Consider the following 23,146-nt stretch of genomic DNA (forward strand, 5'->3'; position numbering starts at 1 on the left):
GTTGATACTACGTATGTAGTTACTGCAACAAAACTTATCCAGGCACGGGGACTGGTTTGGCCTTTGGCGCCTCCAGGTTCTGACTGTCTGTCCAGTGAGCAGAGCAGAACAACTGAGAGGTGATCGCCGACACCCTCCTTGACTTGTCTCCTCTGGGTTTGGTTTTGAACATGAAGCTCTGTGCTTGTTCGCTTCAACCTGCTAGTTTGGATACCAACAAAGCCACAGCTTTTTTTTTTTTTTTTTTTGATAAGTGCTGGTAATTAACCTAGCGCTGTTGTGTCGAGGGTCGGACCCTTCAGTTGACCGAGTTCCAAAACAACGGGAGTTTACCCAGAGTTTTGTTCTTTGGCTGGTCATGCTTGAGGAAAATCCCTAACATGGACCAGGGACCCAACTAGTACAGCACACACACACGCACACAAGACCAAACCTTTCAAGGACCAAGATATCGAAACCATACGGCACTGGTTGATACATAGATCATCGCCACCGATCAGCCAGAACAAGTTTAAATAATTGTGGCGGTCTGGCGACGACAGGATGATCAATTCCAATCATTACCCAGACCCTGCCTGAGAAGTTTGGGTTCAAGTTCAAACGAGATAGACGATTTGTTAGCACGGATGGTTAGTCGTTTGTACCACCACAAACTGGGCTACCTTCTGTCAAAGAAACCCCGCCAACGCCCGCCTTTGCGACGCCTTCGTTCCACACAGATTCAAGAGGCGACTGTCCGGACTACTACTCAGGTCCTTTTTCTTTATTAGCGACACACATACTGAAGGCGCTATAATTCTGTTATAATTGTATCGCAGCGCAGAATCAACCCGATATCCGTGGAAGCTGGCATCAAAACGGGGACAAGGTAATTAAACGAGAGGGTTCTTTGTTGCTCGTCTGCAGCGTTCCAACGGTCTCGTTTACCGTGACCGTTGAGGTATTCTATACCTTGCAATATCCCGTACCATCACCAACAACGATGGCAGGTTGCTGCTGATCTGTCATGGGCCCCTGTCGGTTCCCGCTGCGATGCGAGAGCCCGGTCTAAAAACGATCATGTTTTCACATCCACTCTGTTTTTTTTTGTCTCTGTCTCCAGGTCCGGCGAGGTTTCGTCGTCCCTCTCTACCTCTCTGCCCCCCTGATCCCAGCCAGTCTATGGAACCCTTCCGGGCTTGGTGTTCTGCCTGTCCCCTTATCTTCCCTTTTTGTATGCATGTGGATGTTGTGTCTGGAAACAGCCAGAATTGTAATAGCAAGGGCACCTATTTGTTGAAGGATGCTGCGGGTGGTTGTGATAATATTATGTTGCTGCTAAACACCACCGCGCCTTGGTTACGAGGTCATCGTCGAAGTATCCAATAGCAACCTAGGTTCGCCTACTGTCAACAACAGTTCATTTGGTTGACGTTTTAGCTTCAAGACTTCTGCATCCACTACACTGTAGTCTGTCAAATACTTAGACTAAAACTCCGGCCACGTTACCGAGGTAGGTAGTTTAGATATTCTGACGAATATAACCAACGCCAACCATCACTTATAAATGTCCTTTGCAGGGTATCATCCACCACTATTGCCTCTCAGCTAATAAGGGACAATACCAACCCGTGCTGTACCTGCCTAAGATAGTATCTGTGGCTTCCCACTCCTGACCCTGATTTGTTTCCATTATCTGTGCCTGACTTTCAGATAATACTTGACCCCTGATTCCTGCCTTTTTTTTAAATTGATACCTGCGAGGTAAGAGGCAGTTAAGTACCTGCTTCCACTCACTGTAAAGCCACATGCGCATGTTATTTGTCACGTTTCTCGATAACCTCCTCCTTCCGCTTCTAACGCCTTATTCAACGGCGATCGCTGCTCATCAATCAACATCAATCTACGTACCTGTCTATACGATTCAGATACAGGGACAGCAGCCATCCTTACATCCACCATCGCTTGTTTCGCGTTCTCTACTATTCTGTTCCTCCTCCATCTCCTCCTATCTTTTTTCTCCCCACACACACACACACACACTAGACACACAAGAAGCCCAAGCCTAAAACCCACAACGCACGTCCGTCCCTGCAGCTTCCAACGCCAACGATCCACCGACCGTCCCACGCGCCGTCTCTCCCTCCTGAAGTCCGCGTCTCAGCCGTGCATAAATCTGCCCGACGATACAGATTACACCCTTGTCCGGTACCTTGCACTCCACTACCTGAACCACCCCAGGACAGGTACCTCCTTAGTTCAGGTACTTGGTCTGTTCGTTGTTGTGTCGCCTGTACCTGTACAATTCTATCACCGGCCCCCCTTCCCCTTCCAAACATCTGCCTGTCTGCCACCATTATCACTACCACTACCACCGCTACCACCTCCACTTTCGTTATCACCATCGATCAATCCGTTGTCTTTTTGTCCTCTATTTTGCGCTTCTTTCTTGCTTGATCGTATTATCCTGCGCTCCTCGTGAGATCGAGGTTTTTACTCCCAGGACTTTGCTTCGCGACATACTGTCGCCCCCCATCGATTTGCTGTCACTGTCATTGCTTTCCGTTTTCCATCATCGCTTGTGTCCTCTCCTCTTTTGGCTCTTCCGATCGACCGTACCCTAATTGCGCGCCCAAACCGCCATTCACAACTCATAACTGCCGACGAACCCGACCTACTTGTCGCAAGATCGATTCTTTTCCGCCCTTTTGATCGTATTGCTGCAGTCCATCAACACATAGACAGGCATCGCTGTCCACACGCCTGGCTACCCGCCACCACTCGACGACTTGTCTCATTACCACCAACGGATTCTGTCTCGACTCACAGTCAGAACAAACTGGCACGCCTTCGACTGTCTGGGGCAGCTGAGTAACATTAGCTCAGTACGACTGTAATAACGAAGCCCTATCTGGGTTTCAACAGGCATATGAGCCTGAACCTTGTCCCTCCCGAATTGTAGCAGACACACTATGTCAGTCATGTTACAAACACCATCTCGAGCTTCTACCGCCTCCTCCTCTTCCTTCCAGCCCATATCACGCCAGAACACCATGTCTTCCTACGACGGTTCGCGCTCTGCGCGCCAGTCGAAGCGCTATTCTATGTCGGCATTGTATATGTCGATTTCTGCCAATGAAGGAGACCTCCAAATCGAAGATGAACTTGCCAAAGGTAGGTGCCAGCCATTCTGCATGGTGAGAAATTGAGCCACTGACTCCCCTTCTAGCTCAAAAGTCGTTGCGAGATCTCAAATCGAAAATTTCATCACAATCCAAGAAGAACTTCGTCTTGGAGAAGGATGTTCGGTACCTGGACTCCCGAATCGCACTGCTTATCCAGAACCGTATGGCTTTGGAAGAGGTACGCTTACTTTGACAATTGAATGAACGAATTCTCACAAGCCACTAGCAAAATGAAGTCGCCAGCCATCTTGAAGATGCTCTTGAAATGCAGCAGGGTGGTTTCCCAAACGACGATAAGACGCAAAAATACGGAAACCTTCTCTTTCTTCTGCAGTCTGAGCCTAGACATATTGCTCATCTTTGCAGATTGGTTTCCATGTCCGAGATTGACTCACTGCTTCAGACAGTCATGTTCACCATCTACGGAAACCAATACGAGAGTCGTGAAGAACATCTTCTTCTTACTATGTTTCAGGTACGTTTAGAAGTCATCGCACATTAAGCTATTGAATGAATTCTCACAAGTTTAGTCCGTTTTGACATATCAATTCGACAACACTCCCGACTACTCCTCCTTGCTTCGCGCCAACACACCCGTTTCCCGAATGATGACAACATACACTCGAAGAGGACCTGGTCAAAGTTTCCTCAAGTCGGTACTTGCTGATAGAATCAATGGCTTGATCGAATTGAAGGATCTTGATCTCGAAATCAACCCGCTCAAAGTTTATGAGCGAATGATCGAACAGATTGAGGAGGATACTGGCCAACTGCCCCCTCATCTTCCCAAGGGAATCACGGGCGAGCAGGCTGCTGAGAACCCCCAGGTCCAGGCCATCATCGAGCCCCGCCTGACTATGTTGACCGAGATTGCTAATGGCTTCTTGACCACCATCATCGAGGGCCTCGAGGAAGCGCCTTATGGTATCCGCTGGATTTGCAAGCAGATTAGGAGCTTGACTAAACGCAAGTATCCTGATGCTAATGACCAGGTCATCTGTACTTTAATCGGCGGATTCTTCTTCCTGCGCTTTATCAACCCTGCGATTGTTACTCCCAAGTCGTACATGCTTATCGATGGAACCCCGGCCGAGCGACCTCGACGAACTCTGACTTATATCGCCAAGATGCTTCAGAACCTTGCGAACAAGCCATCATACGCCAAGGAGCCGTACATGGCTAAGCTCCAGCCGTTCATCCACCAGAACAAGGACAGGATCAACAAATTCATGATTGATCTTTGCGAAGTACAGGACTTCTACGAGAGTCTCGAGATGGACAACTACGTCGCTCTTTCAAAGAAGGACCTCGAGCTTGAGATCACTCTCAATGAAGTTTATGCCATGCACTCGCTGATCGACAAGCACCATAGCGAACTGTGGAAGGATGACAATTCGCATCTCGCCATTATCATGTCGGAACTAGGATCATCACCTCCTCAGCTACCACGCAAAGAGAACAGAGTCATCAACTTGCCCTTGTTCAGTCGTTGGGAATCAGCCATTGGTGATCTTACGGCGGCTTTGGATATTACCCAAGAGGAAGTGTATTTCATGGAAGCCAAGTCGATTTTCGTCCAAGTCATGCGATCGATTCCATCAACGAGTGGCGTAGCCAGGCGTCCGCTACGGCTGGAACGCATTGCTGATGCTGCAGCCACAAACCGCAGTGATGCAGTGATGGTGCGCAAGGGTATCCGTGCCATGGAATTGCTTTCTCAGCTTCAGGAAATGCATGTTATAGACAAAACCGACCAGTTTAGCCTCCTCCGCGACGAAGTTGAGCAAGAGCTTCAGCATCTTGGCTCCCTGAAGGAAGGTGTGATCGCGGAAACCTCGAAGTTGCAGGAGGTCTACAAGACCATCCGTGACCACAACGTGTATCTCAACGGACAGCTTGAGACTTACAAGAGCTACCTGCACAACGTCCGATCACAAAGTGAGGGTACCAAGAGAAAGCAGCAGAAGCAGCAAGTTCTTGGTCCATACAAGTTCACTCATCAGCAACTCGAGAAGGAGGGTGTCATTCAGAAGAGTAATGTTCCCGATAACAGACGGGCCAACATCTACTTCAACTTCACTAGTCCATTGCCGGGAACATTTGTTATCTCGTTGCACTACAAGGGTAAGTTGCACCGGAATCCAGTCATGCGTAATAACACTAACCCGAGACAGGCCGCAACAGAGGATTGCTCGAGTTGGATCTCAAGCTGGATGATTTGCTTGAAATGCAGAAAGATAACCAAGATGACCTTGACCTGGAATACGTGCAGTTCAACGTACCAAAGGTGTTGGCATTGTTGAAATAAGCGCTTCGCTCGCAAGAAGGGCTGGTAAATGATCTATAACGACAATACGACTCTAGACCACAAAAACATCTCGACATATATTGATCCATGTACTACGACCACATCAGACGGAAGGGCTTGGCGTTATGGATACTGATACCACGGAATTTTCTGCTCTCTTGACCCTGGGCCACATAGCTATTTGGAGGGCTTGTCACCATGGTTTCCCTTGTTCGTTTCATTTGTCTGGGTTTTTCTTGTTGGGCATGAGTGTTTTACTCCATATCATGTATTGTGTCGGCGAGGGTGTAAGACAGGGAGGGAGCAGGGAGGAATACTCTTTTATATACCGTTTGCTTGTTTCTTGAATGGCGGTATTCTGCTTCGGCTGGTCCGTGGTGGGAGCTTGTATATGGCGCCTCGATTATGTGTGCATGCCGATAGTTTGTTAAGAGACGGATCGAACCCAGTAGGGGTATGGGGAATGGGAATGGGAATGACTGGGGGGATGACATACTTGGGCCAAAGAGGCTTCGGGTTTCCTGATAATGAAGGAAGGATCTCAATGTTTATAGCATGAAGTTGAAAGTTGTTGTGATATGCTTACCGATTGCGTGATGATCTGATTGTGTTGGTTGATGGAGTGAAATCATTTTATATTCAGTGCCTACTCTGTACTATGTAGCTGAAAGTCGATACTGTTAACAGGGAATGCATGAACCGAGGGACGGAACTGGGGATTGTGGAGACACATTGGGGAAGAGGGGCCGCATGAGCTGCAGAGGCTAGGAGCTAATTAGTTACGGTATCCCCCAGACATGAACCTCGGCATCTCATATTGCAACCTTGGGCTGAATGTTGACTTTCTTACGGAGTGGTAGTTGACATCTTTCTTTCTCTCTTTCATTCGCGAAACTACATTTCAATAATTTGCCATTTAACACCTCGCTACATTTCTGTTCATTATAAGTAAACGCGTAATTGTTCATCGAACATTCAGCCATCTCTATCTTGTCGACTTTCATATCAATTTGTTCTCATGGCTGGCAGGATTCGGCAGCCCGTCGACGAGGCGGCGCTGGAGAAGTTCATTTCTGAAAATGTACCTGAGATCAAAACACCAATTGACCTCAAACAAGTGAGTGGCCATTTGTCCCTATACATGAAACTACATCTCACACCAGACTAGTTTGGCTTTGGTCAGTCCAACCCAACATATCAAATCACCACTTCCGATGGCCAGCGTTTCGTGATGCGCAAGAAGCCACCTGGAAAGCTTCTCTCCAAGACAGCTCACAAAGTTGAGCGCGAGTACCGCATCATGCATGCTCTCGAGAATACAGATGTCGCTGTCCCCAAGACGTACTGCTTATGCGAGGATGACTCAGTTATCGGAACACCATTTTATATCATGGAGTTTCTCGATGGCCGTATTTTTGAGGACTTCACGATGCCTGGCGTAGAGCCTGTAGAGCGTGAGGCCATGTGGCGCGATGCTGTGTTAACCCTGGCTCGGTTCCATGCAGTTGATTACAAGAAGGTTGGGTTGGAGAAGTTTGGTAAACCGTCGGGTTTCTATCCTCGACAGATCAATACTTGGGTGACGATTTGCGGAAACCAGGAAAAGGCTGTCGATATCGAGACCAAGGAACCAGTTGGGAAGTTGCCGCACTTTGAAGAGACTGTGCGTTTCTTTAAGAATGAGCGACACCAGCCCAAGGATCGGGCAACGCTTGTGCATGGCGATTACAAGATTGACAATCTGGTGTTTCACAAGACGGAGCCGAGAGTGATTGGAATATTGGAGTATGCTTTCCCTTCCTTTATTATACCTACCATGAGATTGGCGATACTAACGATACTTATAGTTGGGAAATGTCTACCATTGGTCATCCTCTCTCTGACATCTGCAACTTTCTCACCAATTTCTATTCGGCCAGGTCCCCCGGTGTAATTCCATACGACGCATCAGGATTCCTCCCCGACAAGACGGATGGTCTTCCGCAGCCGGAGAAGATCCTAAAGTGGTACGCAGAGGAAAGTGGCTATGACGCTCGGCCGGAGGTGCCGTGGGGCATGTCATTTAGCATCTGGAAGCTGGCGGGTGTGTGTCAGGGCATTGCAGCGCGTTATGCGCTTAGGCAGGCGAGCAGTGAAAAGGCGAGACAGCATGCTGAGACGAGGGGATTGTTGGCCGAGTTTGCCTGGGCTCTGGCTCAAGAGGCTGGCGCTGATGAGACTGTGGCAAAGTTGTAGGATGTTTATTGTATCACAGCGTAATGTATGATGTTTGCTTTGATGCCTCGTACGGTTGTCTTGAGTACATGATTGTGCCACTGCAGCTACAGGTTACAAAGTCCCCTGCTGTGTACTTGAGTCTGGCTACTATTCTCGTATCTATGAAGTGGTGGCTGGTGTTTTGGGTTGCAACACCCCAAGGTTCAAATCTGAAACATGGAAATCCAATAGCCAGGAGTCGAGAGCTTATGACGTTAGACTTTGCGATCAACACATTTTCCCTTGATAACATGACTTTAATTCGTTTTTCAGATTGGTCAATTAAACTCCATCTTGTCTTCACCGCCAACTGATGATAGACACTTTTATACATGCCCCATAGCGCGAATCTTTTGGAGGATCGTTTTACAACACAGCAGCGGGCATCAATCAAGCTTATCGCTCGCTAACGCTAAAAAGGGCCAAAACTTGATTTAACTTAACTAAAACCCCCCCGACAACGCGACATCCTTCAATACAATTGAGCCTGGTCCTAGTCCTGGTCCTAGTCCTATTTACCAACCTACTACTCCTTATGACCTAGACATTACATTGACTTACTCACTCACTGGACGCCTCAATTCATGGCGGGCAATACTCGCCGGCGCATCACATTGCCGGACCCTTCAGCGGATGAACGCCGTCCTTTGTTACCGAGTAGGCTCAGTACTGGCGTCGGCCCAGAGAACCGCGAAGCCCTGTATAGCTGCATGACAGACCCCCATAGCCATTTGCCCGTGTATACCAACATTCATCGTATCCGTCGCGATATCATCAGCGTCGTTGAGGATTACCTGAGCCTCGCCCAGCTGCAGGACCTGAGAATTAATGTGACAGTCGTCCGGCCACTGGTTGATAAGTTCTTCGGCCTCAACGACATTTCTATCAGTAAGACAAAGACAAGTGAAGATTGGACTGTAGATACCCTTTACTAACCACTTCAGTCTACTGCTTGCTGGTCAATCGTGCACAGTTCCTGGATGAGCAATCTCACCTGAACAATCGCCACAATGTTAACTTCACCCGTGCCACTCTATGTGAGCTCATTGCTACGCGCATCCTACGCCGCTTTGGTGAAATGCACGATGACGGCCACGACGGCCTCCTCTTACTCGCTCATATCCTCGTTGCAGGCTTCGAACCCTTCCAGAATGCCCCTGACGAGATTCGGGACGAGGCAGAAAGGACAACTTCCTGGGTTGATTATAAGACACTGCCCTCTTTAGAGATTGCCATCGTCACAGAGAGCAAGCACTTCCTCAGCTCAGCGACTTGTGAAAAGGTCGTCAACGCAATCTACGAAGGTCGAATTGTTTATACTCCTTCGACGTTCTGGGACATCATCCCCGATCACTACAAGCTGAAGCCCATCTCTATCTATGACCCTCGCGACTCGCCCCTCCTCAACCAGTACCGTCTGATCGTCCCTCGTACCCGGAATGTTCTCGAGTCCATCCAATTTGCCACGCTGCTCGCTCTCTACGTTGCGGTCATGGTTCTTAGAAGGAAGAACCGCTATGGGCCAACTGAAGCTGCTTTTTCCATCTTTGCCTTTGGATGGGGATTGGATCAGTTTGCTACTATTTTGGCACACGGATGGTATGTTTCGACATCGCCTCTGTTCTTTCAGTATTACTAACACATCTATCAATAGGAATGTGTATACCCAAAACCTCTGGTCATTCCTCGATGTAACCTTTATCCTCATTTACTGGGGATATCTCGTCCTACGATTCCTAGGTTGGAAATTGGGCGATACCAACTTGGACGAGCAAGCATTTGATGTGCTTGCGCTCGCAGCTCCCGTACTAGTTCCACGTCTGGCTTTTAACCTGCTCAGCGACAACTTGGTATTCTTGTCTCTCAGATCAATGGTGGCCGACTTTTTCTTCCTTACAGCCCTCTCCGCCTGGTGCTTCTTGGGCTTCTTGCTTTCTCTACTTTGGCTTGGCGAGGGAGCACACCCTATTCTGTATGTTTCATTGTGTCGCTCAGTGTGCAACGTGATACTAACGTGTACTAGGACAATATCGAAATGGATGATATACATCTGGTTTGGGTTAGATGGCACGGGTATCCAACGATCAGTAAGTAATTGTTGCTCCCTTTACTTTGCTAATTGCTAATTGATCTCTTCCAGACCGAGTTCCACTGGCTGTTGGGACCCAGTGTTATGGTTGCGTTTGCTTTCTTAGGCAACACCCTCTTCCTTACCATCCTGGTCTCCATGTTATCCAACACCTTCAGTAACATCTCTGCAAACGCTATACAAGAGATCAGCTTCCGACGAGCTGTGCTCACCCTCGAAGGCGTCAAAGCAGACGCTGTGTTTGCATACCAACCCCCCTTCAATATCCTTGCTGTGTTCTTGTTCGTCCCTCTCAAATTTGTTGTAAGCCCGCGCTGGTTCCACAAGATTCACGTTGCAGCCGTCAAGATCTTGAATCTGCCCCTGCTTCTTATCATCGCCGTTGCTGAGCGTCGCTTGCTCTGGCCTGCCCATACAATTGAGGACCCTAGCGAGATCAAAGCTCCGCCGCCGACCAAGAGCCAGTTCTGGAAGAAATGGCGGTTGACGGTCCATCGAGATCTACGTGCTGTGTTCCAAGTCCCACCACCTGACACCGTACACGACGATATCGCTGTCGACGATGACCTCACTCACCATCTCATCCGTCGCCAGTTCACGCGTGGAGCTACAAATGAGATAGAGCCGCGGAATCCTGAACCTCAAGCCCACGCCCACGCTCGTCCTGATCCTGGAGGCCGACGCCCATCGAGACGAGACTCCATGTTCCCAGGCATTCCACCACAGAAACTACGTGGATCTTTCTCCGAAAATGATATGTTTGAGGGGACATCAGATCGATTGGCTAAAATGGAAAAGTCGATACGGCGCATGGAGGCTATGCTGTCGCGCCTAGTACCATCTATTGACGACGCCATCAGTGACTCGGAGCTGGAGGAGAGCGGCACATTGAGAGGGGAGAACACGGCAGAGTCCTCATTTAGAAGAGTGGAAGACCAAGAGTCATGAGCATTACGCAAGGTTAGGTCTGATTACATGTTAGAAATACGCTTGTAACGAGTACTGGACAGCTAGGCAGCTTTTGCATTTTATTCGCTTGGTATTGTTCCAACACTGATTCAGTAGCGCTGCCAGAAACAAATTTCCTCTACACCACCAAACCGCAAACCTTTACAAAATAATAAAAGCATTCGCGTTTTGCTTCTACGCCCAAATCCACCAAATCTCCTCTCTTGATACTTGACATCGAATTCCAAGCTGGGACTCGCAATATGTGTGCAGTCACCTACTTCAAGCATAAAAAATGCAAACACACCTGGGTCGTCCTCACAGAGCCCTGCATGCCTTACATAGGCCTCAACACCTGCCCGACCTTTTGCGACGGCACAGCCAAAGATCCGCCCAAGTTTTACAACACAAAGAGCCAGCCCTGTCCGCGATGCCAACTGCACGGCGTATACGATCGCAACTTGGTTCGGATGGTGGAGGCTATGGGATGGGGAATCAAATGGGGAGTCGGACCAGGAAGAGATGATTGGGGTTGTGAAATGAAGTGTGTGATTCAATAAGGGACTGTGGTGATGAATGGGTTTTGTGAGCGGATTCGACAAGACGTTTGGTCTAAGTGGTTTATTCAAGGTTGACATACGAGAACAACATCGATTATGGACAGCAGGTCTCTCCCTATTGAATGCCATACCACGTTAACCACCCTTCATATCTACTGATCCATCACGAGTTCAACTGCCTTTTAATTTGATTCACATCTGGGTCCTGTTACCATCTATCCTTTAGCCTCACATGCTTTAGCTAGATATATCACGTGCCATGTCCACACGGAGCCATCACAAGTTTTCCGGCTGTAAATCCATGAAGTCTCACCACAACCACATCATCTTTACCCATTCCGCGCCGCACATCATGCTTCCCACACCAGATACTTCTCACGTCCCATATGAGCGGGTCTACGAACCAGCTGAAGACTCGTATCTCCTTTTAGACACACTCTCGTCCGCTTCTGAGACCGAGTATCTACATAATGCCTTCCCAGATGCTGCGCCTTTAGTGGTGGAGGTCGGTACAGGCTCAGGGGTTGTCCTCGCCTTTGTGCATGCGCATGCACAAAAGCTCTTTGGCACACGCCAGGTCCTCACAGCTGGAGTTGACATGAATGCGTTTGCATGCCGCGCGACTGTCGGGACTGTAGCAAAGGCAGAGTCTGACAATCCTGATACTCATGCCTCGTACTTGGGCTCGTGTATGGGAGATCTCACAACCTCGTTGTGTGAGGGCGCCATTGATGTCCTCATCTTCAACCCCCCATATGTGCCAACACCTGAGATGCCCGCCAGGCCAGACACGTTTGTTGCAGACGACTTGGGAGTTACCGCAAAGACCTCATTTGATGACGACTCATACCTCCTGGCTTTGTCATACGCAGGCGGTGTCGACGGCATGGAGACAACAGACAGGCTGATTGAGGCATTGCCACGAACTCTATCCCGTCGTGGTTGTGCCTATCTCCTCTTATGCGCACAAAACAAGCCTGACCAAGTCAAGAGTCGGATCGAGGCATTTGGACCTGGATGGCGGGCTCAAACTGTTGGCACAAGTGGCAAGCAGGCCGGATGGGAGAAGCTGCAGATCGTGCGGATATGGCGAGACTATGTGAGTGCTGCGGAATAAAAAAGAAGATATAGAAAAAAAGGGTTGCTGCCATGACTTTGAGGCTTGTAAGAGCATGCATGTATTCAGATATCTTTCCATACCTACCAAAAGGCGATACCCACCCCAAGAGGATTCAGATTCATACAGTTTTTATGGCTAAACAACCCGAACGCCAAGTTCCATTTAAAATGTGATATCATCTCGATATCGTAGCCACTCCACGAACGATGCGCCTTTACGCTTCCATCCTCCTTCTCTCCTTTCTCGCCTGGCCTCCTATCTGTTCCTGCGTTGTTGCTTCTAAGGTCGTCCTCCGCGGCCGCGACCACCGCCGCCGCCGCGTCCACGTCCCCTGGGACCGCCTCTACCTCGTCCTCCTCGGGCACCACGGTCTGCTGCCTCCTTGCGGGCCTTGTTCTTGGGCTTGGGCGCGTCGTCAATGAGTAGTGTATCGAGAGGTAGTGAGTCGGGAAGGATAAAGTATCGGATTGTAGAACCTCGAATGTTCATGGTCTCGAGGGAGATGGGCTCCTGACCCTTGATGGTCATCTTGACGTTGCGAAGAGCCGTGTTCATCTGGGGGGAGACGGAGGAGATTGTGCCGTGGATGATGGTTCCTGAGAACGAGTTAGCGTGCTGCTACATTCCTACAAGCTCAAAAGATAAGGGTTGGGCTTTGTGTACCATTTTTCAACTCAATTGTCACCGTCTCGTTGGCGCATTTCATGAGGAATCTAGGAGAATCAAGTTAGCCCAAAAGCTCCAAGTTGAAAAAGAAGCTCAGCACAAATCAGGTGCAGCGCAAAGGGTGGGAATTGTCCGTACCTGACGAGCTTCATCTTGGCGACTTGGGAAGAATTATGCGCTTTGAAATACTCGCGGAATGTGTTGGTGGTGGTGGTGGTGAAGTAGGAGTTTAATGGGCGCGTCGTCGTGAAATCGATTCGGCGTGAGGCTGAGAGGCTGGCTACCACGACCGCCTGAACTGTCGGTCGGAAAAATCGAGGTTCGGAGCTTCTGCAACAGCACGTGATCTCGAAAGTTAGTAAGGATGCCAACCTCGACCCAAAGCTTTGAACATCAAGATATCGAGATTAAATATAATGAAAACAAATTCGATTGAAATTTCATTGAATTTGATGTAGGAGAGCTCTTGTCCAGTTGTCTATCCTATTATTTACTGTTGCATTCCTTATACTCTATTGTCTTCATCTTTGGCTTCTATTGTGTGACAGAAAGGTTGGTCTAGGAGCTTTGGGTTCAAAAATTAGTAACCAAAAGTTTTACCCAAACTGTGAGGTCAGTGACCTACTAGTTTCGTCTACCATGCTCTCTAGCCGCCAACTTTTTTGATACAGTAGCCGACCTAGGGGCCTATAACTGCAGGGCCTGGGACGAGCCTCCACAATTGTTTTGATCGTGGCCCATTGGGGAAAAGATCACTTATCGATAAGAGGACCCGCGGTTCATTCACCAAGGCACGCTGGGGAACAAGCAACCATAAATTGCAGCCTCGCCAACTTGAGTATGTCATCATTCATTGCTCGCCTCCTGCCTCTTGCCTGGGGATTTCTCCATCCCCTTTGTTCTCGACTGGCCCAGGGTTGGAATCCTTAGTTCTTTCCGCTAGACGTTTTCTTTCTGCTGTCCTCTTGCGAAGTATTCATTGCGCACCCCGCCTTGGAAGCTGTAACCTGCTGCCTCATTTACCCCACCATCTTTCTCCTTCAGATCAATCAGAGGGTCACTGAAGCTCTTCGTTCATTCTCGACAACTTTATTTTTTATGCTCTGTACAGCCCTAAGGGTATTACGAACAGATATTCAGTAAGTTGGTTTATGATAAGTACATATATAGACCTAATATTTGTACTTCTATTCTTTGTACTCATTTTCACGCCCTGAAACTTGGAGGTTAACATTAGTACCTATTTAGAGACAACAACTCGGCGACGTCGCCAGGCAAGATTTTGTATTCGCAGCAATCATGATTTCGGGGCGTGGAGGAGCTGGCACTCGGGGGAGGATCAGACCCCCTCGTCGTATTGTGCGTGTAAGTATACCCCGGAAGGATCAAGAGCCTCGTATCACAGCGCGCGCTGGATGTTCGGGCTGACAACTATGCATATAGGCCACCGAGTCTGGCGAGGGTTCCGATTTTGAGGTATGCTGGAAAATGCTTAGGGAAGCACTCGACGACATCCACAGGAAAAACTGCAGCAAGTTATCTTTCGAAGAACTGTACCGAGCGGCCTACAAAATCGTCCTTAAGAAAAAAGGCGAGCTTCTCTACGAAAAGGTGAAAGGCTTTGAGGAACAGTGGTTCAACGACCATGTTATCCCTGAAATCAAAGAGCTATTCAGCAAGAGTCTGCTTGACAGCGGAAGCAGATCGATTCACGAGAAGCGACAGACCGGGGAGAGATTCCTCAAAGGTCTACGCGACAAATGGGAAGACCACAACATGTCTATGAACATGACGGCGGATATTCTGATGTACCTCGACCGTGGCTATACCCAGCTTGAAGCACAGCGAATCCCCATCTTCGCCACCACCATCGCGTTGTTCCGAGAGCATATCCTTCGATCATCCCTAAATACCAACCACAAGGTCATCGATGTCCTGATATCGGTTATCCTCGAGCAGATCAACATGGAGCGCGAAGGAGATATCATAGACAGAAATCTTATTCGAAGCTGCACCCGAATGCTCAGCAGTCTCTACGAAACCGAAGACGAGAAAGACAGCGACAAGCTATACTCCACAGTCTTCGAGCCCCGTTTTCTTGAAAATAGCAAAGCCTACTATGCCGCCGAATGCGAGAAGCTACTACGCGAATCGGACGCCGGGGCCTGGTTGCGACACACCCAAACGCGGCTGAATGAGGAGATCGATCGGTGCGGAACCACAATAGAGCTGGAGACACTGCCAAAGGTCACGTCGACCATTGATCAAGAGCTTATAATCAAGCATCTGGGCGAGTTTTTAGCACTCGAAGGGAGTGGTTTGAAGTGGATGATTGACAACGACAAGGTAGAAGAGCTCTCTATCCTCTACAGGCTCGTCTCTAGAGTCGATTCTACAAAGACATCGTTGCGGGAAATTCTACAGCGCCGTGTGGTTGAGCTTGGCTTAGACATTGAAAAGGTCCTGAAGAACACTGACTTCTCGACTGGTCAAGGTGATGGAGAAGAAGGCGAAGGCGACAAGGCAAAGACCTTGAACCTCGCTGCGCAGCAGACTGCTGCTGCAATAAAATGGGTTGATGATGTTCTTCGTCTAAAGGACAAGTTTGACAATCTCTGGACCCGTTGCTTCCAGGACGACCTCATCATCCAAAGCGCCCTGACCAAGAGCTTTTCCGACTTCATTAACATGTTCAATCGGAGCTCTGAATATGTCTCCCTGTTTATCGACGACAACCTCAAAAGAGGTATCAAGGGCAAGACAGAAGCGGAGGTGGATGTTGTTCTTGAAAAGGCCATTGTTCTGATCAGATACCTTCAAGACAGGGATCTGTTCCAAACATACTACCAGAGACATCTGGCTAGACGACTACTTCATGGCAAGTCCGAAAGCCACGATGTTGAGAAACAAATCATCTCTCGGATGAAGCAGGAGCTTGGACAACAGTTCACCAGCAAATTCGAAGGCATGTTCAGAGATCTGGTCACGTCCACGGAGCTTACTACCGGCTACCGTGATCACATCCGCAGCGTTGGAGACGGTAGTAAGACCATCGATCTCAACATTAACGTTCTCACCACAAACTACTGGCCACCCGAGGTCATGGGACGCACCGCGCAGATTGGCGACGGTTCTCGCGTTACTTGCACGTACCCACCTGAGCTGGACCGATTGCAGGCAAGCTTCGAGCAGTTCTACCTAACTAATCGTAATGGGCGCAAACTTACCTGGATTGGCACAACTGGTAGCTCTGATATCAAGTGCACTTTCCCGGCCATTGCTGGGAAGTCTGGTCCTCTATCACGAGAGCGCAGATATGAAATCAACGTGCCGACCTTTGCCATGGTCGTCATGCTTCTTTTCAACCATCTGGAAGATGATCAGTCGTTGACATTTGAGGAGATTCAGGCCAAGACGAACATCTCAAACCAGGACCTCATGCGGACGCTGACGGCCATTGCGGTAGCGCCCAAGTCTCGTGTCCTGCTAAAGGATCCAGCCAACAAATCAGTCAAACCGGGCGACAAGTTTACCTTCAACGCATCGTTCCAAAGCAAGACTATCCGAATCAAAGCACCCATCATTAATGCAGTGTCAAAGGTTGAAGACACGACGGAGAGGAAGACTACTGAGGAAAAGAACAACCAGACGAGAGCCCACATTGTTGACGCAGCAATCGTGAGAATCATGAAGTATGCATTCCATATGCCTGTTTTGCGGCTCAGTTTCAGACACTAACTTTCCTAGATCTCGAAAGGAGCTCTCTCATTCTCAGCTGACCAGCGAAGTTCTCAGCCAGCTGTCGGGTCGCTTCAAGCCTGAGGTCTCCCTCATCAAAAAGCGTATCGAAGATCTTATCGCCAGAGAATACCTCGAACGCCCTGATGAAGATGGCGCACCATCTTTGTACCGTTATGTTGCATAAAACGTACAGATTATCATCACATAATCCCATGAATCACGAAATAAAGGAATCGGCATTTCCCGGGTTTGCACGGCGTTGAAATTGCAGAGGGTTGTTATTTATCTGCAAAGCATGGGTGTAAATATGGGACACTGCAGCAGTGTTGGAAAGGAACGCGGGAAAGGTACTCGGGGACAGGCGTAGAATTACATATTTGCTATTGCTAGTCTCCACGTAAATTACCGCGCCAGACGATGAATTCAAGCGCTGAAGACTATAATTCATAGGTGTTGCACTCAGCTAGTTTCCACTGCGACCTGTGGCATGATATTTGAAACCATGATTTTGTAAAAGAACCAGTCCCCCCACCGAACTGAGAACCATCTTTCAAGGTAATAGGAAAGTTGGCTGTTGGACAAGTAAAGAGACGAATTAGTAGGCCAACTTATACTACCTTTGAACAGCCTTCTAGCCATTTATTTTAGTACTCAAAACCTGGGCCAACATTCCTGTTACTTACTAGCTATTGAGTGAACCGAAATACTGAGGATAACTATACTAAATTGCAAAAGAGAAGGACGACATCTGTAGATCAAGAAGTATTGAGGGTTGGACGTGGTCTTGCAAGCCATGATCGGTCACGTGACTATACTCAATCAGCGCCTTACCTAGTCGCTATCATGATGGAGATCTTGCACCACCAACGATCTAAACAGCCTCCATCGACGACTACGCCCATTAATTATCAGAAACTCTGATATTCTGAACCTCAATACCTTAGAGATACCCGTAAACTACGTTTATTCTGTCCAAGACAAGCGCTGCGATCGTGAAAGAGTCACCGACACAATGCTCTTCTTCAGGTACCTCACACTACCCAACACCCACCCATGTTCTCAAAGCTGACGCTCTTTGCTACATAGCTTTTTCAAGACCCTTATTGACCACGAGGTCACTGTTGAGCTCAAGAACGATATTCAGCTCAAGGGCATTCTCAAGAGTGTGGATCAGTACCTCAACATCAAGCTCGATGACATTCAGGTTGTGGAGGAGCTTAAGTACCCCCATCTCGTGCGTGCAGTCCCATGATTTCTCAGTTCAATGATATAGCGGCGGTGAATTAACTGAATTGTTTTGCAGAGCTCCGTCAAGAATGTCTTTATTAGAGGCTCGGTCGTGAGATACGTTCACCTGCCTGGTGCGTCAGTTGACACGCAGCTACTCGAGGACGCCACCCGAAGAGGTAAGTTTTTTCGATCTCTTCATTTATCTAAGATTTTTCATGCAAGGCCGGTGAACTGACATTTTGTGTTTTACAGAAGCGGCTGCTCAACAGGCCAAGGCGAAATGAGCGGTTCAAGTGGATGGATGAGAGAGAGAGAGCGAACCATGTGGGATAGACTTTTAGAGGTCGAACTGCATCAAAGATGAGATGGCAAAAAAGGGAGGACTCATGAGGCGTTGGCTTCTGATATGGATAATGAAATGCTGTTCTTTTCCTATTTTTCAATATGCTGAGCATTGTGAATAATTTAATGCTAAGATGAGCTGGGTGTGACAATTGGATATGTACTGATTCATCATCACCCATGTCGACTTTGTCCAAGACCATAAAAGGTCATATAATCTCTCACTACAATACAGAATATGCCATTTATCATTTCAACATTACCAGAACGCCTTGCCTGCCGTGCCAGGTTTACCATCCCACAGTTCTTTCTCAGCTACTTGGCCGTTATCTTCACCTTCAATGAGCGGTATCACCAACCCTGCTCGCCTCCTCTCGGACAGCCAACGATCTATCCACCCCTTCATCCGCTTTCTTGACTGTTCACTACCCACGTTGACGGTCGGGACAATCTTTTCGATCCGCAAAGTCATGAGAAACATGGCCAATTCTCGAAAACTGCTGTGCTCTGAGTATGGAACCCCAAAACACATGGCTTCCTTGGTGCTGCCTCTTTGTGGGACAAAGTCTTTGTATCCAAATCTTGTGCGCCAATTGCTGTCGTGGAGGATCTGTTGGGTATGAATGCTGCCGGGTTGAGTGTTGGCACCGAATGATTTACCTGCAGGTCTAAAGTTCCAACCACTGGGTCGTAGTCCAACTATGCGACTGAAATACGGTTTGTAGCTATTGAGGTACTCTTGGAGCGTCTCAGCACGAATTTCCATCAACATTTGCATATGTACTTGTGCTTCGAGGGGGTCAGATGTCAAAAGAGCAGAAAGTTCTGGGTCGTCAAGTTGTTTGCAGATTTTAATCTTGCCGGGTGTTGCAAAAATCTTGGACTTTAGAGCTTTGGCGATGGAGATACAAATGCGCTCTTTACCGATAGAGTAGGTGCCGCAAATTACGAGCAACCGCTGAGGGGGCTTTTTCTTTGTGTCGACGTTGTCATTCTCGTCAGACTTTGTGTTTGGGAAAAACTTGCTAACTGCTGGAGTGCCCTGTCCACTGGCCTTTTCCCAAATGTCGTCTTTACAGTTGGGATCAGGAGACATAGACCCACAGAGGTCAGCACAAGCTTTGATGACATCGTTCTGAGGTGGAAAGGAGTATTTCGGATTGAGGTATGTTGTGTCTAAGTAGCAGATGTCGATCTTTTGTTGTTTGATCTTTCCAGAAATGGAATCCACGATGTCTGGTTTGAGAAGAGGGTGTTTGACATGCGCAGGACAAGCTCGGAAATCTCCACAATGTAATATCCGCTGAACACGACTATTGGACCCTTGCTTCATCGTCTTCTCGAAGAGGAAGAGAGAACTTCCCGGGCAGTGGTTGGCTGGTATCATGGTGACGGTTGCACCCTCGGTCCCTGGGATATCGTAGGGCTTGTCAAACTCAAGCTCGACAACCCACTTTGCTGCCGTACGAAGTTGATTCTTGACAAGGCTTCCAGTGACCTTGCTGCAATATATAGGCCCGTGACACCATCTTGCTGTCAATCCGATATAGTGGTCGCTATGGAAATGGCTTAGGAAATACGCTTTACAGCCTTGAACGGCACCATAACGGAACGCATCGACGCAAATGGAGAAACCAGGCATAATTTTGTAAAAAGGGCACGTCCTTTCGTAAGCTTGCTTTCCTCGCGAAGCGTTCTCAGCAGCAGCAGCCTCCTGCCATGCGGAATCTTCAGCATTGTTGGACATGAGCTTAGAAAATGCTGTTTTTGGAGCAGAGTCGGAACCTTTTATCTCCAAGGGGTTGGATTGGCCAGGTCTGGGAACGGCAGCCCGTGCAAATCTTGTGGCGACTTCTTTTGACTCGACTTCGTGTATTGGGGTAGGCTTGGCGGGTGATGTCTTCTCTGGTGTTTTCTCTTTCTTTGGCAGTGGGATTGGGTGTCCGTCCAGGCAGGAGTTGACATGTCGTGTCGCCTCATCTACCGAGATCCCTTCTAAACTTCCGTTGCAGATCGGGCAGCTCTCGGTCATGGAATCATCGTCAAGGGGGTCTTCGGCTAAGTCTTCGATCGATATTCCTGCTTCCTCCGCCTCTAATCGTGCTTGCTCTCTCATTAACCGCATTACTCGCATCTCTTCTCCTTCCAAGTCGTTCAAATCGGGGGATTCTTCGTCTGGTATGTCTCCTAGATTGTCAAAATGCTGATATGTCGAGTCTTCCTGTTTCAAAGCCGGGGTCCTAGTATCTGTCTCTTTCTTTTCATGGTCCTTAGTCAACCCGTCCGTCCGGACCTCTTCATGCGGGGAAAGTTCCGTACATTGGTCTGGTATTTCAGACTTGTTGTTTGTGGCCTTGGCCTCATCGTCAGATTCGTCTTCGCTGTCAGAGTCCACAAAGGGAGTCTTGATCTTGGGCTTCGTCGGTTTCCGCAGTGGTTCTTGGTCGCTTTTGGCAGGTGATGGACAGTCTTTGGCTACCAATACCTCTTCGACTTTCACCGAAGCTTCCGGCTTGATTTTGAGCTCAGGCTCTTGGCTCAGTTTACGCCGTTTGTTCGGTGAATCGGCTTCATTGTGTCGGGTCGAATTGTCAGCGTCATCGGCAGAATAAAGATCTTTGGTTTCGGCAGTAGCTGGTGCTTCCCCCAGGAAAAGAGAGGTTTCAGATTTCTCAGCCTTTTTGAAAAAGCTGAGAATACTCTGATTGGCTTTGACAGGCTTCTTGGGCAATTGTGAAACCGAAGAACCCTTTTTTGGTGTATGTGATCGATTCGGTCTCTTTGGGGCAACCATGGTGAAAGTTGGGGTATTGTACAGAATTCAGTATTGGATATTCGAAATAGCAATTGTTACAAGAAATATATGAGCAAGTCCTGGCTTCTGATTCTTCCAGATGGAGAGACTGAGCTGGTTGTGGCATATAATAGATCCCTCCAAAACGAAGTGGGATGCTCCGAGTACTAAGTTAACGCGAGCGCGGAAGGTGGCAAAGTCAGGTCCATCGCGCTGTCATGTGACGCTATTAGAGCTTCTTTGTGGCCACTGCTGATCAGAAGAGTCTATGATCTTGGTAGATCTCCCTGTCAATCTCTCAATGTCCTGAAACACATCACCTGAATACTCCGTACTTGGTTTCTTCTTCCAGGTAAAAAATATGTAATGGTGGTCGGCTGGAAACATGATACCCCAATGAAACAGGAACTGCCCCATGTCTTCATAGGCGACAATCAATCTTCAAACCCTTTGGAACTAATAACTACCTACTTCCCAACTAGCCTCTTTTCAACATCGATGCCAGTACTAGATATCCCATAAAACATACCTTATATCATCTTATCACTTCAAACTACAATTACCTATTCCTCGGTCATGTTTCGATCAACCGCCCAGATACAGCACATATCGCCTGTACCAGGAGGGACAGCAGTCTCCAAAGCTGTCGAAATGCTTCATGACCATGTCTTTTTCATACAATGCGATCCCTATATGACCAAATACGAGGCTCTACCGACGCCAGAGCTTGCTCCTTCGATCCCTGACACGCTTGAGCTCAAGCCTGTTGGGCAACCGAAATGTTATTCTGTGACAGACAGAGTTCACACACTGCCTGCAGGACTTTGGGATTCTGACGTGGTCAGCACATATGAGTTCATTGACTTGGAGAGGGGCGTCTTTGTGAGAACACGAGGCCCGATGGGTTTGGTTTTGGAGACTGTCTGGGAGATTGAAGAGACTACTGATGGAGGATCAAAGATTGTTGAGAATGTCACCATCTCATGCTCAAGGCTCATGCTAGGCATGATCAAGAACTCTTGTGAGGCTGGATGGAAAGGAGTCCATGGCAAGATGCTTGAGAGGCTAGAGAGTTCCTGATATAGAGATCCAATGAGTCATTGAAGCATCAACTTCTGCCTGCCATCATCCTTGCTGGACTGGACTGTTGCCTATTTGACCTCAGTTGTAAGGCTTTGAGTCTTGGTATGTGCTGCCTATAAAAACGGTGTCTTGTCCCAACTTTTGATCACTTCTTTTTCTTCCTTAACTTCCCTTTGCCATCTTGGCTTGAATCAAAGTGTAGTATCTGTTCTTGTATAGGTTAAACCCTTTACACTATTTTCTTGACCTAATTTTTGATCAACTGGTGATGGTACAACTGCGCTTGCGTTGGTGAACCATCTCCACTGTGTCCTTGGTATCACACTGCCTCCAAGCGATGCAAATTGGCTCCTTTGTTCGAGTCAAACACTACTCTTTCATTGCATTCTCGCTGGTTAATCCAGCGGTGCGAGGAAGGATTTATTTCATTCTCTATGTCAAAAGAATGAAGTGTTGATGCCTGGGCTATTTATGTATTTATGTCGTCAGCCACTACCTACCTAGTCTAGAGTACACCGCCACAACTTGGTTATCCCCACTCATTGGCTCTCCGCTGTCGACGGGGAAAGTGTCAAGGGGTCTCTCCTTTCGCAACAGTCCAGTCTCAAGCTGTTTGTGGTTTCAACATCACCAAAAGGTTCCTTGTCTTTGAGCTTATCGCTTCGCATCTCTTTTTTTTTTGTTTTGTTTCGAGGGTCGCGACCTTCTCGCTCCTCCCAAGTTTTCTTTCCCTTCTCTTGCACAGCGTGAAATTATCATGAAGTAATCAACAAACGCATCAGTTCTTTCTCCTCTCCATATCAGTCGGCTAGCTTAGCTTAGTTGGCTTGTATTGCATCCCTCCC

The 23,146-nt window shown here is 48.2% G+C and overlaps 8 protein-coding genes across 8 annotated transcripts, besides 1 other annotated feature; 6 read left to right on the forward strand and 2 right to left on the reverse strand.

Moving 5' to 3' along the window:
- Positions 1–2,329: 2,329 nt before the first annotated feature.
- Positions 2,330–2,385: a microsatellite.
- A 647-nt stretch (positions 2,386–3,032) lies between these two features.
- Positions 3,033–5,472, forward strand: FPSE_00013 (uncharacterized protein; the record flags this gene model as incomplete). Its single annotated transcript, XM_009253133.1, has 5 exons — positions 3,033–3,153; positions 3,209–3,342; positions 3,391–3,639; positions 3,695–5,288; positions 5,339–5,472. The coding sequence occupies 5 exons, from the start codon at positions 3,033–3,035 to the stop codon at positions 5,470–5,472; spliced, it is 2,232 nt and encodes a 743-aa protein (XP_009251408.1).
- Positions 5,473–6,490: 1,018 nt separating this feature from the next.
- FPSE_00014 (uncharacterized protein) lies at positions 6,491–10,765 on the forward strand (the record flags this gene model as incomplete). Its single annotated transcript, XM_009253134.1, has 8 exons — positions 6,491–6,589; positions 6,641–7,257; positions 7,320–7,703; positions 8,273–8,616; positions 8,673–9,327; positions 9,383–9,700; positions 9,752–9,815; positions 9,869–10,765. The coding sequence occupies 8 exons, from the start codon at positions 6,491–6,493 to the stop codon at positions 10,763–10,765; spliced, it is 3,378 nt and encodes a 1,125-aa protein (XP_009251409.1).
- Positions 10,766–11,677: 912 nt separating this feature from the next.
- Positions 11,678–12,442, forward strand: FPSE_00015 (uncharacterized protein; the record flags this gene model as incomplete). The annotated part of the gene is made up of 1 exon (XM_009253135.1): positions 11,678–12,442. One exon carries the CDS (start codon positions 11,678–11,680, stop codon positions 12,440–12,442), a length of 765 nt encoding a protein of 254 aa, XP_009251410.1.
- Positions 12,443–12,724: 282 nt separating this feature from the next.
- On the reverse strand, positions 12,725–13,263 carry FPSE_00016 (uncharacterized protein; the record flags this gene model as incomplete). The annotated part of the gene is made up of 3 exons (XM_009253136.1): positions 12,725–13,041; positions 13,109–13,158; positions 13,250–13,263. 3 exons carry the CDS (start codon positions 13,261–13,263, stop codon positions 12,725–12,727), a joined length of 381 nt encoding a protein of 126 aa, XP_009251411.1.
- Positions 13,264–14,410: 1,147 nt separating this feature from the next.
- FPSE_00017 (uncharacterized protein) lies at positions 14,411–17,036 on the forward strand (the record flags this gene model as incomplete). Its single annotated transcript, XM_009253137.1, has 3 exons — positions 14,411–14,476; positions 14,555–16,803; positions 16,859–17,036. 3 exons carry the CDS (start codon positions 14,411–14,413, stop codon positions 17,034–17,036), a joined length of 2,493 nt encoding a protein of 830 aa, XP_009251412.1.
- An 828-nt stretch (positions 17,037–17,864) lies between these two features.
- On the forward strand, positions 17,865–18,366 carry FPSE_00018 (uncharacterized protein; the record flags this gene model as incomplete). The annotated part of the gene is made up of 4 exons (XM_009253138.1): positions 17,865–17,878; positions 17,939–18,086; positions 18,156–18,258; positions 18,335–18,366. 4 exons carry the CDS (start codon positions 17,865–17,867, stop codon positions 18,364–18,366), a joined length of 297 nt encoding a protein of 98 aa, XP_009251413.1.
- A 317-nt stretch (positions 18,367–18,683) lies between these two features.
- Positions 18,684–21,218, reverse strand: FPSE_00019 (uncharacterized protein; the record flags this gene model as incomplete). Its single annotated transcript, XM_009253139.1, has 1 exon — positions 18,684–21,218. One exon carries the CDS (start codon positions 21,216–21,218, stop codon positions 18,684–18,686), a length of 2,535 nt encoding a protein of 844 aa, XP_009251414.1.
- Positions 21,219–21,869: 651 nt separating this feature from the next.
- FPSE_00020 (uncharacterized protein) lies at positions 21,870–22,298 on the forward strand (the record flags this gene model as incomplete). Its single annotated transcript, XM_009253140.1, has 1 exon — positions 21,870–22,298. The coding sequence occupies one exon, from the start codon at positions 21,870–21,872 to the stop codon at positions 22,296–22,298; it is 429 nt and encodes a 142-aa protein (XP_009251415.1).
- Between the last annotated feature and the right edge of the window lie 848 nt (positions 22,299–23,146).

The sequence above is a fragment of the Fusarium pseudograminearum genome, chromosome 1, assembly GCF_000303195.2.
Source record: "Fusarium pseudograminearum CS3096 chromosome 1, whole genome shotgun sequence".
In the NCBI taxonomy this organism is placed as follows: Eukaryota; Fungi; Ascomycota; class Sordariomycetes; order Hypocreales; family Nectriaceae; genus Fusarium; species Fusarium pseudograminearum.